Here is a 12,965-nt window from a genome sequence, read left to right as displayed (position 1 = left end):
GAGAAATTCACGAGTCCAACTTACTTTGAAGATTGATTTTACATCGATCGAAAAATCTTAAGAATAGGTCATTTTTCTCTGCTGTCGATAGGGCTACTCGTAGATGAAATATGGCTTACTTGAGGTAAATATCCCGAGAGAGGGCATCGCGAGGAAAAATGAGGCTAGAAATATAGACAGCTATGAGACTAATGAAAATCGCCATCGTCTTGCTTCCGGTGGGAGCTTATTTGATGGCGAGTTTTGCTTTCACCGATATCATTTCTAAGAAATATGGCACCTCTGTGCCCAACTGAAAAAACTTAGATTTAAGTATTGCTTTTGTACATTATGACTATGATTTATTACAATAAATCAACTCTTATGTCACAATGTTGCTGATTAAGAATTAAAAGCGATTTCTAGTGAAATATTAACGTTAAAATGACACTGTGTCTCAAAATTATTGTCAATGCTAGTAAACATAAGGCGGAAAATAGACGGAACCGCATAGGCCATAAAAGACAAAATCGACTGGTACATGAAGTCTTCAGGTCATCTTGATAATGTAACAGAGGACACTAAAGTCACTAAATATAGTGTTAGCGTTGGTCCTCCAATAGTTGGAGGATAATTTTAAAAGAAGGGAAATGATAGAGCATTTAAAAAAACACTGCTTTCTACAGCATAAAAGCCTAAATAAATTCCTTTGTACACGCACAAAGGAACTTTTTATCATTTATTTCAGTTTTTTACACAAGCATACTCGGCAAAAACAGATCCTAGTGTTTTTTAACAGAAGTCAAATTAAAGATCTTCGAGTGAGATTTTTACAGAAGATGCCGCTGGGGAAGAATTGTTGGCATGTTGTTCTTGAAAAATTTATCCTTCCCTTCTCCTCAAAAAAGCGTCCTTTCTTGAATTCTAGTGGGATTTTACAGTTTAGTATCTTCCTCTTTCTGGCGATCTAGGCCAAATAAAAGTGTTTTGATAAATTCTCCCATACTATATGCTTCCTCAAGTTTCTCTTCGTCGCCCTTTACATCGTGTAAATTTATATCAAGAATAGACACAAAAATGTTGATCAGAAGAATTGCAAGTGTGACCATAAAACTGGCAGTGAAAAGATTACCAAAGATTCTATTGACATCATCGAGTTGGACAACGTGAAAGGTGTTCCCAAGTGCTAATTCAAATTCAGAAGCGAACGAGCGGATGAACGATGAAAATGAAAACACTGAGCCACCAAAAACCATGTAGGCAAAATGCCCATGTGCAATAAATAGTAATCCGAAGAGAACACTTATTGAAAAAATGTCATTTTTTGCAATGGCTAACGACCACGCTAGTATTTGTACCTGCGGATTAAGTCGAATGAAATGCAGAATTTTGAACGTGGCAAAGAATAAAGCAAATGAAAGAGCAGCATGTTCCATTTCAGTCCAAAAAATTGCGAACTGAAAGCTTACTGTCACAAATGGATTCCTTCGCACTTCTTGGATACTGTCATGCATAAACTTAACTTTCATAACGTAAAACACAACTGCAAGCGAGGCACTCACAATTTGACCAACATCTATCCAGTTCCATATTCGCTTGAAAAATGCACCTCCTTTACGACATAGTCTTATAAGAAGTATCGTGATATACACTAACACCATAAATATAAATATCAACTGGCACATTAGGTAAAAGCTGTAGGCCATAGTTTGAAAATTAAACAATTTTATGGTGTCAATCCTTTCGTAAGTAAGCCCAAATCCGAAAGGAAGAACTTCGTAATGGTACGTGATAATGCTCATTAAGTTAGTGTTCAGGTTCAGGACTTGAAATTCAAGCAGAATTGCCCTTGTTCTTCTATCAATCCAGTCTTTGTCTTTAACAGCCTCCATCACACGGATAGCAGTCGGTTTATCGTATCCCAAATCGAGAACGTACCCTCCACCGCCATATATGTGATGTTGTGCCCACGATGGAAAGTTATTGAGCTCCTCTGCAGTTGAATAACGCCAAGGCTTAGGACAAAGTTGTGATAGATTGTTCCAGCTAAGCTGTGAGTCTGACAAGTGAATCCAATGAGGAAGATAAAGGCGTGTTGTATCCTCCTCTGACATCGAGTAAAAGTCATAGCATTTATCAATCATATCCTCAAGCTCTTTCACAACGGTGCATGATTCTATTTTTGAAACAAAGCGAGCAGAGATTACACATTAAAACTCAAACCTTACGAGATTAACCAAGTACTAAAAAATTATCGTCATTTTTATTGCACAACCACATTCTACTTTCGACATACGCAAATTTATCAATTTAAGCCTCTGTGAGAAATCATTCTACTCCTTTCGTTACAAACATAATGAAAAGCGTGAAAACGACAAATACCTTCATTTATCCTCAACTGTCGAAGACGAGGCATTCCAATGAGCATGGAAGCTTTGTTACCAATGTACTCTGTCGTCGGCTCAAACTGTCCATTGTACCACTCACCGGCATAAGAGTCATGGATGAACTTTCCCAGCATGTAATCCCACATTTTGTCACCAGTGTTTACCTACATAAGACAAAAAATACAATAATGTTTGGTAAATCAGGAATAGAATAACGTTGTTGACGTTCATCATTTTGGAAATCTGGATTTTAAACTTCACCTATTTCTCAGTGGGTAAAACTTCATCGCGAAATTAAATGGCTGACATTGAAAAAGAAATCCTTTGGAACCATATTTAAATTCAAGTTGCCCAAAAATTCCACCCTATGCCATTATGAAATCATGCTCTCAGGCATTCAAACTGACCTACTCTTTTTGGCACTTTCCTACTGTCATCCTGGTTTATTCATACAGAGATTGACATGCCGCAAAATTGTAAACCTAGTGTCTGTAGATCAATTCAGTTCGGACTACCATCGGCACTGCCAATGGGTTGAAGTATCACTAGATAATTTTTTGTTGTGGCAAAGTGAAAAATGAATGCAAAGTAGTTTTCCGAAAATTCCCTATCATCAAGACATATTTTTGCACAAACCTTGTAGAAATAGGCGAAACCGTCACGCGTGGCTTTAGTCATCAGGTACCTATGATAATCCTTGTCTCCATAAGCTACAATCATCAAAAAGAGATAAAAGGCCAAAAAAGCCAAAAATTGTCGCGCAAATCTAAAAAATTTTGCCTTCCGTAATTCATAGGCACGTTGCTCTCGTATCTCCTCTGCAAAGGATGTTCCATCGCAATTTTCAGTTTCATCGGGTGGCTTAGGTCTTTTAAAAATTAGAATCAATAACAAAGCTAATACTAGGACTTTAGAAGGTTGCCAGATGAAAACATCTTCGACACAAGATACCAAGACAGAAGCTAACCATTGATCAGCAATTTCTTTACCCCATTGAAGGCTGTAAAATACTGTAAACGTGGCAGCCGTCGCTGCTGTTGCAATGCAGAGAAACCAGGCAGGATAAACAAAGGCATGGGGAAGTAAGAATTGTTTCTTGTTATTTTTTGCTGAGGACATTTCAGGAGAATTATTGTTTGAATCGCCGTCTTCACACTCTCCGTTCGTTTTTGCCTTTCTGAAGCGGAATAATGCAGTTATGATAATACTCACTGGTGTAACTATCAGTGTACTCTCAATTCCAATAATTAGCTGCCGAAGGGACATTTGCAATGGTCCTATCTGGATCAAATCCTCGGAACCGCCAACTACCAGATAAAACATGGCGTTACATACCATTGCCAAATACAGAAAAGAAAGGCAGCAAGAGGCACGCTGAACGCGTGTGAAGAAATTCCGTGGTGGCCTCGTAACGACGGAGGCCCAGATGTGGTAATCGGCCAGGTCTGCTGAAGCCATTGAGTGAAACATACTTTTAAACCCAGGACTGTGCTGACCATTATCATGGGACATGAGAGTCGCAGCAGTGGTTCCATTCCCTTTGTGAAGAGCCAGCCAATTATGATAGAAGAAATCCCACTTTTCCCCTGTACTTCTTTCAACAATATGAACTTGATCAAGGAACCAAGAAGAACTTTTTCCACTGTTGTCATGCCACATTTCAACTTTAAATACACTTCCGAGCTGACTGTCAAGGTGAAGAACGAACCTATCAATGCTGCCTCTTGCAAAAAGTTTTCTACCAGGTGGAGCGTTGCCAGTCAAGTTGACCTCCTTAGTAGAGCTCTCAGTTCCGTAGATTTTAGCAAATACGCTTGCCGATGTGCCAGCTTGTCTCCATACTCCGGTTATTATGGTCACATCATACTTGTATGAGCTGTTCTCGTTGTGTTTTATATTCACAGTTGGACCCAACTGCCAAGAAAAAGTTATTATCATGCTATTAGACGACGTTCAATTACATATCTCTTGGCAATTCCAATGAAACCCATGGAATAACTGGTTAGATAAATAATACTGATTTCTGGTACCTTACATGACTTCGAATGCGCAGGTGCATCGAATTTCCAAGAATGTTTCTAGTATCGGCACGAAACATGAGTAATAGACCACCCTTGTTATCGATTGACCGGCGGAATAACTCAAGCTGCTCAGGATGTTAGGTGAACGCCAAAAAAGTTTATAAAGTGCTTAAGGTGGCGAGTGATTTACAAAATTTTTTAGTGCCCTCCGAAAGTCCCAAGATACTTATTGCGTTGGTGAACCAATAGAAAGTGCGGTCTATTGCTTTTATAAAATCCATTTTTAAATCTTAAAAGAAAAAGCAGTATATTTTTTTTCAATTTCCTATGGGTCTACCACTGCAATAAACGGTAAGTTCTTTTAAGCAACCAGTGCGCTTGTAGCATCTCAGACATTTCATAACTAACAAGACAACGTACCTTTCTATCATCTAACATATCCGCTTTTCTCGCCCAGATAATTACCAACACATAGACGCCAAAAATGCCACACACAGTTGACAGTACCACATAATTTCCTGTTTCACCGAGCTTGGTAAATTCTACGAAAACTTTGTCGAAGTCTATTGGATTTGGAGCAATGAGGAAACCACCGGCGAACGCAGTTAGATGGTTACATTTACAGTGAAGTAGTTGTTCGTTCGTCTCATCACCGACCTAAAGAAGTCAAGAAATAACATTCTATGGTTTATGTTCTGAGAGATGCCGAGTATGTCATGATGCTGCACCGGTGGAGCGTCAGTAAGAAACACAATAAACTGGGGACAATGCTCCTAGTTATGACTAATAACCCGGAGGTTGAGAAATTTTGCAATTTTTTTTTTTTTTTTCATCATGCTCGGTATCCCATTCTAATATTACTTTCTGGTGAAAATGTATCCACTTCTTAGAACTGTGCCAATATAGCGGATTGATAAGGCAGTCTGGTCAAAGTACTGTAAACAGAGACAGCCTAAGGAGTAAGAATCTGCGCCAGAAGGGTCTTATATTGGTCTTAAATCAACCCTTTACACCCTAAGATCGGTATGCATATTCTCCATACTGCTATTTATACATTTCCTAAGGTGTTGAAAAGGAGAATTTGATTACGAATCAAAAGCTTCTTTTGTCGGTGATAATTTCCTTTATTTTCAAGATCTTAAAGTGTGATTCAGGGGTGATATTGAAGGGGGAAATTTGATGGTAGTCACTCTTAGGTTTTAAAAGGTTAATAGGGATTAGGCTCAATTATAGATGAATATATGCCAATTAAATGATTTAGTGCTCTATTTCTTCTCGGACAAACATCCTAACCTTGCAGCCATCTTTACTCCACGTGTTCTGCGTCAAGGAGAAATAATAACAGCTGTATTTCTGAACTTTGACACTGTAGTTCTGGTCAGTGGCGGGATTATAGGTTAATGTTCTATTGTACTCTACTCCTCTCACTGGAGGAGGCTTTGGCTCTACACAGTCCCTTTTTTGTCTCTTTCTTCCGAAGCATGAACGTCTTGTTCGGGTGTGATTTAGCTGAGACTTTTCAATGTACAACACGCCGACATAGTATAGACCCGTCTGGTTAAAATCTCCAGTGGACATGACTCTGTATGGACTTGTGACGCATTTTAGGACCAGGTTACCATTGAGAGCATCATAACGACAAGAAGAATAATCAGGTATAACAGCGTAAAAGTCAAAGTCGCTCAAAGTTGGACGCCCTCCATGTTTAACATACACCACCATCATTAAACTTCGGTTGATTGGTTTAACTTCGAGGATGATAGAATCAGAAATTTCATCGAGCGTGACAATATGATATCGCATTGTTAGTGGTCTAATGAAAAAGTTATTTAAAGACTCGTTCCTAGAATCTAGAGGTATTTTGATGTCGATGTCGATGTCATCCCCACCGACAGGTAATACATTTCCATTATCGTCGTTAAACTCAAGGCTCAGTATTTCCGACTTCACTTCCTGGTGAGTTTGATGCCACAGATATGGATTGAACTTGGTATGAATAAGCTGATAGGGAAAGAATCAATTTCAAATGGAACAGCCGGCCGTAAGGAAAGGATTGGAAGAATAGCGAGGAGAAAAGAAACGTAAGAAGGGACAGACACGAGAATGAAGAGAAAAAAGGGATGGAGTGGAAGCCAAAAGTAGGAGGCACAAGAAATGAGATGGAAAGCGAAGGAAATAAATCACTCTCTAAAGATAAAACTCACCTGATAGTCAATTGAATCTAGGTCTATCTCACCAAATGCTTTCTTCATATTGGGTGGAAGTACAAAACCCTGGCCCTCTGACCCGTTCAAAGTTTTTGACTCGAGTCCACAGGAGGTCTCGCGACCCGCCGTGAAATCTAAACCCAAAACCTGCATACTTTTCGGTGACTGCGAAACCGCTGATCTTGTCGTCAGAGTCCTAAGCAAGGTTCTGATGGTGTTGATTGATTTCAGGACGATTTCTTTTTCCTAGGTGAGCAAATTGAAAATCGTCGGATACCATCTGAGGTTAGAATTTTATTGAGTCGTATATATCAATGTGGCAATGAAGACGGAATTTAAAAAAAGCTTTTGATGAACTTAGTACGAAACCCTACAGCTCATTTCATTGCTACTGATAGTATCTGACAGTTCCCACCATTCTATGGTGTTATAGCAGCGCTGCTCCTCTCTGAAAAAGAAAAATTGGTCTGATCCGTTTCGACCTACCTGAGATCGGTTAGCTGCCGAGAGGCCACTGTCCTCAGTTATTTTAGCTTCCTCTGCGGAAATCATAAGTAGTTCCACTGTTCCAAACAACATGTTATATACTCCTTGAGAAATATATCGCTCATCTTTCGCGTTCAAATTATTAGCTTCGTGGAGTATAGTATCACTCATATTTCCAAAAATCTGTGGCAGATACCTCTGCAAATCAACGAGATATATTATGCACATTAATTTTGTTTTGTTTAAAAAATTCCTGGAACTTTTGGCAGCACCCGCTGATCACTTAAAAGTTTCAGCCCCTGGCCAGCTTCATGGGAAGTTAAACGTTTTCAAGGAAAATAATGATACGTGGCTCTAAGATGTCGCGCTCGTCATAAGAACAAAATGAAAGAAAAAATGGTGGATGACGAGTAGGGAAATATAGCTGGAGACAGCTAAAGAAGATAACAAAGAAAATTAAGGTGAGATGAGGAACACATTTCGTGGTACTATACACCGCAGAGAGTGTAAGAGAATGAATAGGCAAATAAGTACCTACATATTTCGGACAATTTTGGCCAGTTATCTAAACAAAGGTTAGCCGTTGATTGTAAAAACTGCGTTCTAGACTGAATCTTTTCCTAACCATTTATATTTGTGAACAATTTCGAGGAGGCGAAACCTAGCAATGGAAGTTTGTTTAATCAAATCAACATTCTAGAGAGAAAACCTGAGGCCCACTGCTTGCATAACACCATGGTTTGGGCTGGTATTCGTTTAAATTACCGGCCCACTGAGTCAGTCTCGAGTCCGAAAATGCGATAGTGTCTTTTGATTGGTGGAAAGTCCCGTTCATCATTTCCTAACTAAGAGCTTTCAATCAAGGCGGTTTTTATTACCCATCAACGATGAAAATTTTTTCAAAATAAATTGATAACTCTAAAACAGCGTATGCGAATGAAGAATTTTTAATATAAAGCATTTTATGTAAAATGTACATTTTGTACTGCGTACAGAAACCTATCAGGGTCTGTACATATTGTCCTACAGAAAATTACCGCAATAAGGCTCAAAGCCAAGCCGAGTTAGTCTTTGTTAACCAGGGAAAGATGATTAATAGGAACTCTCTGGGGACAGTGAGGAAAATGATTAGACTTTGAAACGGACATTCATTAAAGTGTCTTTACTCAGCATGATATTACCTTACTGAGATAGGACAACTCTGGCAAATTCCTCCCCGCTGAAGCCAAGAAAGCCGAGATGAACACCAAACCAGGTAGATCTTTAAATTCGTTTATCTGAAGTCTTCTAAGGGCGACGTCTCTTTGCTTAAGAACAAGTAAAATTAAGCACTATTTAGCATAATAAAAAGAAAAGAAAGAAATTTCCTTTCCGTAACAGAAGAATTTAACCCTATCATGCATCTGACCGTACTCCACAATGGTTTCAATCTGGCCATTATGTCTTCCTACAGTATGTGAACTACACTGGGTCTCTTATCCGCCATAGAGGAAAAATATCCAAATTACTACCCTGGTCGTCTTTGGCTCGTTCTTTTGAAACCTTAAGTTCTTATCCTTTACTATCTAAAGACATACATACTTCATTCAGGATTTAAACACTTACAGCAATTCTTTGTTGAAGCGATTTTTCTGAATTACTACCATCGACCAACTCCTGTGCCTCCGTTGTCAACAACATAGCCGTCATTAGCTGCCAGGCCTTATGTGACTCCATTGAGAGGAGATAATCCTCGAAGGCACTTGTGTTTTTAACCAGAAGCTCAAAGAGATCCATACTGGCGTTTGATTTGGGCGGAGTGACCTCGAGATACAAATGTTCTTAATATAGTTATTTTTCCTTAATGTACATCTAACTTGCAAGGTTTAGTACACAAAAATTACTATTCTGACTCGATTTCGTTTTAGTATTCCCATCGCTGGTTCGCTGAATAATGTATAGATATTATAATGAGAAGTCACACGTTTTAACTTCTGAGAGTTAACGTAATGACGTAAACAAATAAACGTGTCATAAGGTTATGGTTCCTCTAATCTCTTTAGCGATCACTCACAACCCAGTTCCTTCCACCCTTCCCTTTTCTCCCATACTTATCACACCTAAAGATCATAAAAGAATCTTTATAAATTTAAATTTAGATATTTAAACTGCAACTAAACGGTGACAAATACAGCAGAATAGCTTCAAATCTCTTACCCTAACAGGAACATCCAACTCAGTGGTTGCCCCGTTGCTTCTTAATACGAAGACTTTGACGTTCGACCAATATCCATGAGAAGCATTCCCTTGAGGTAATACTAACATTTGTTTGGCTGAAGGGCCGTGATAATAGCTATAGTATATGGAGCCTTCCCCGGAGATTTGAATTTCGTATGTGAACGTTTCGTTAGTTGCAAACCATCCGAAGCATAGCAGTTCAAATAGGGTATACACTGCTTCACCAGTGTCGGGTGTAACAACGCAAGATCCTTCTTTTGGAAGGAGCGCAGTCTTGAAAACCTGTACGCTTTTGGAAGGAGTGTCGTTCCTAAGTATCACAGTCATTTCGAGTCGATATTTTGTATTGTCTTGAAGAATATTTGGATCGATTGTAAATACTTTTGTTCTTTCTGGTTGATTAAAGACTTCCAACCATCCCGCGTTTTTGTCCTCCTGGTAAAGAATCCATTGATACTCTACATCATCATTGCATTGATAACCCACGTAATCGGCTGATATGGTCAGCGGAGCAGTTGAGATGACATTTAAACGGTCATTTAAAACAAAACTGTTGACGGAATGATTGTAAGCTTTAACATAGCTAAAGGTATACACTCTATTTTTACATTCCTTGTTTAAAAAATTCTGCAGTCAATCTTTTTTCGCAAGCACTCAAGGCCCTGATGGTACGTCAGAAACTCCTTCAAATCAAAATATCTTCATTGACAGTGAAAGCAAAGGAGCTAGAATAAAAACGTTGTAAATTTCTACCTTTGACGATCAAGTTAAGAGCCTTTGCCAAACTTGTGTGCTTAAAATTGAACTTACCGTTTAAAATGAAGGTCGATGTTTCGTACTCTAGAAACGTGAACGTTAAAATTTGCTTCTAAATTCAACCAACTAAATGATTATGATACAATGATAACATACTGACTTTAATGAAACTTCAGGAGGGTTTCCCTTGACGACTTCAACTAGCTTCTCATCACTTGCGGATCTCACGTCTTTTGTAACGATAAGTTTGAAGACGTAGGTTGCATTTGAACTTTCTAATACTGAGGCGTTCAGCACAAATAATGGTTCGTTGGAGTCCAATCTACCAACACCTGTTCCAAAACAGCCTCCACGTGATGGCTTAGGGGGGTTCAAAGGTCTGGAGACGACTTTAATTTCAAGCGGGTGCTCAGATGGGAATTCTTCACCCGCTCTTCTACATAGCCAATGAAACATAAGCAATTCCTGATGCCCTGGCCCAACATGGGGATCGAAGGATTCGCTTCCATTAAGAACGATCATCTGCGTATCTCCTTTTGTTATTTCAGTTTCACCTGAGATTATTGCTACCAGCGGTGGTAGGCGTATGAGAATAAAACCCCGATCATATGCAGTTTTTGTCACATTATCCTCTTGTTGGACCACCGTGAAATAGAAGATCAAAGTATGAACCACATTTGCGAATCCTTCATGTTGCTTGGAAGGGGTCCAGTCGTTGAATCCTGATGACGCTATAGTCCCATTGGCAAGGGCTTCCAAATCGTTCATTGACGTATTTGCTATTATCCAAGACATGTTTTGTGTCCATATCTTAGCACATCGTATTTCAACATTTGCTTTAAACGTGTAGTGCGAGCTGAGCTGAAATTCTGTAGGTTGGTCAGCAGTGCGGCCCACATTATAAATTCTTACATGCGGAGTACCACACAATAAAGTCCCTTAAAAAGAAAAGAAACCTTTACTTATTTTAACATTTGAATGGGACAGAACTTGAGTAACTATGGTCTAAATAAATATTTCTTCGATAAAGTGACTTCCGGTTTGACCTCTACTTCCATTCTTACAAAATTTTCACCTACCATAACAGAGATGAGACTCTGTGGCTGAGCAAGTACACTCGTAAGACCCATCTAAGTTTGTACAACTGGAATTGGCAGAGCAACTGGTGGGATCCTCGCACTCGTCTTTGTCTTTTACGTAAAAAGAAGCGTTATATCAACATTTTACATGAGATTCGTTACACGACATTTAGTAAACAACTAACCAAATGCTTTTTCGTAGACGAGGTATGTGGGTAATTTTTACGACGTAAAAGACTTGTGGCGGAAAAAACTTAATGCACCAGCGAAGGAACAACACTTGCACGTGTATATTAAAACAGGATTGTTGAGCCAAGCTTTTATGCAAAAGAAATCAATGTGCGCATAAATCGCATGTCCACCCGAGAAACTGTAATAATTTTCTTTGGCGTTTAATTCTTTCATTGAAAAAATCTAGCCCTTATACTTCCAAGTGTCACCGGGCCGTTGGTATCGAAATAATTGTAAAATCTCACTATTTACATTCATTGGTGTCAAAATAAAGATTCCTTTCATCGCAATTTCATTTTATTTATAAAGAAACGCGACCATTTTTATGATTGACATGATCATGTGATTAGAACATGCAGGGAGAGAATTTTCCTCTGTCGAGGAAATGCTCCAATGTCAGACTGAGTTAAAATTATAACTTCAAATTTTAAAAAGAAATTAATTACCAACGCAGCTTTTTCCATCCCAAGCATAGTTTTCCTGATGGCAAAGGCACTTATAGGATCCTGGCGTGTTCACACATTTTGTTGTCACGTCATCACAAACGTCCAATTCCTGAGCACATTCATCAATATCTATGGCCATAAAAGAAAGCTATTCCTCAGAACTTCCTCATCACGTCTGATTTATCAGATCAATGGTAACTTCGATGAATTTTTTTGCACGAAAAAATGATGCGAATTTTCCTTAGTTTAATAGGGTAATAAGAGTCTTCCCCTAAATGATACATTATGTTTGTGCCATGTAATGTGGTCAGAAATTTTTAAAAGGATTTATTTAGCTTATCTTTAACCACTATTCAGTTTAATCTATAGGGAGTAATAACCACCCTAACAGCAAAATATGCTAGATCTTAAATGTCCCCATTGTTTCGACTCATCAGTAGATAAGACGCCAGTCCAGAACAGAATACATCGACGTTTACGAGGTTTTTGTAGGATGGCCCTTCCTCGGAAGCAAAGAGAAAAGAATTTCTCGGCCAGATCTAGAATCCTTGACGTTTGACTTTAATATGTGAAGTAAAACCAGGTAAAATTTTGTTCTCCACACTTAACCGAAACTTATATGAGTGCTCGGTAGTTTGTAAAGAGTTTCGCGTATACTGTCTGCAAGATCTTGTATTTACCTACGCACGAGCTTCCATTTTGAACAGAGCCTGGATGGTCGCATGAGCAGTTATAGGATCCCGCTGTGTTGACGCACTTAGCAGGAGCAATGCAGTCATGTAAAGCTTCTGCGCATTCGTCTATATCTGTGAAAATAGCGTTTAAGAACAATGATTATTTCTCTCACTTTTACTGACCTCTTTCTTGATGTCATTATAATCAAATGCCTGTCTTTTAGATATTCATTACCAACACAGATTTGTCCATTCCAAGCAAAATTCTTCTCGGGACAGGTGCAATTGTACGATCCGGGAAGGTTGAAGCATGTCGTAAGTGTATCGTTACAGTCATCCCAATCTTTGGCACACTCATCAATATCTGTGGGTGGCAAAAGAAGAAAGGAAGGGATTTTCATTTGCATGTTACCTAAAAGAGACTACTAATAAATAGTGGGTGACCTTAAGATGTTAAAATTGGCGCTGCGCCTATTAAATTT

General features: G+C 38.8%; 1 protein-coding gene across 1 annotated transcript in view; it reads right to left on the bottom strand.

Moving 5' to 3' along the window:
* Positions 1–573: 573 nt before the first annotated feature.
* The window catches only part of LOC113664296 (polycystin family receptor for egg jelly), a 33,334-nt gene continuing 20,942 nt past the window's right edge, over positions 574–12,965 (bottom strand). Inside the window, exons 25-39 of the mRNA XM_089212300.1 lie at positions 12,719–12,847; positions 12,490–12,615; positions 11,810–11,938; positions 11,133–11,243; positions 10,214–10,991; positions 9,277–9,847; positions 8,686–8,883; positions 8,262–8,387; positions 7,081–7,278; positions 6,592–6,840; positions 5,681–6,388; positions 4,808–5,044; positions 3,003–4,280; positions 2,362–2,530; positions 574–2,155 (exon numbers count right to left, since the gene is read on the bottom strand). Of these exons, the coding sequence (XP_089068426.1) occupies positions 915–2,155; positions 2,362–2,530; positions 3,003–4,280; positions 4,808–5,044; positions 5,681–6,388; positions 6,592–6,840; positions 7,081–7,278; positions 8,262–8,387; positions 8,686–8,883; positions 9,277–9,847; positions 10,214–10,991; positions 11,133–11,243; positions 11,810–11,938; positions 12,490–12,615; positions 12,719–12,847 (6,248 nt within the window). The 3' untranslated portion in view covers positions 574–914. The remainder of the gene's footprint in view (positions 2,156–2,361; positions 2,531–3,002; positions 4,281–4,807; positions 5,045–5,680; positions 6,389–6,591; positions 6,841–7,080; positions 7,279–8,261; positions 8,388–8,685; positions 8,884–9,276; positions 9,848–10,213; positions 10,992–11,132; positions 11,244–11,809; positions 11,939–12,489; positions 12,616–12,718; positions 12,848–12,965) is intronic.

The sequence above is a fragment of the Pocillopora damicornis genome, chromosome 7 (assembly GCF_964200805.1).
Source record: "Pocillopora damicornis chromosome 7, jaPocDami1.2, whole genome shotgun sequence".
NCBI lineage: Eukaryota > Metazoa > Cnidaria > Anthozoa > Scleractinia > Pocilloporidae > Pocillopora > Pocillopora damicornis.
This window is presented reverse-complemented; position numbering and strand designations above follow the sequence as displayed.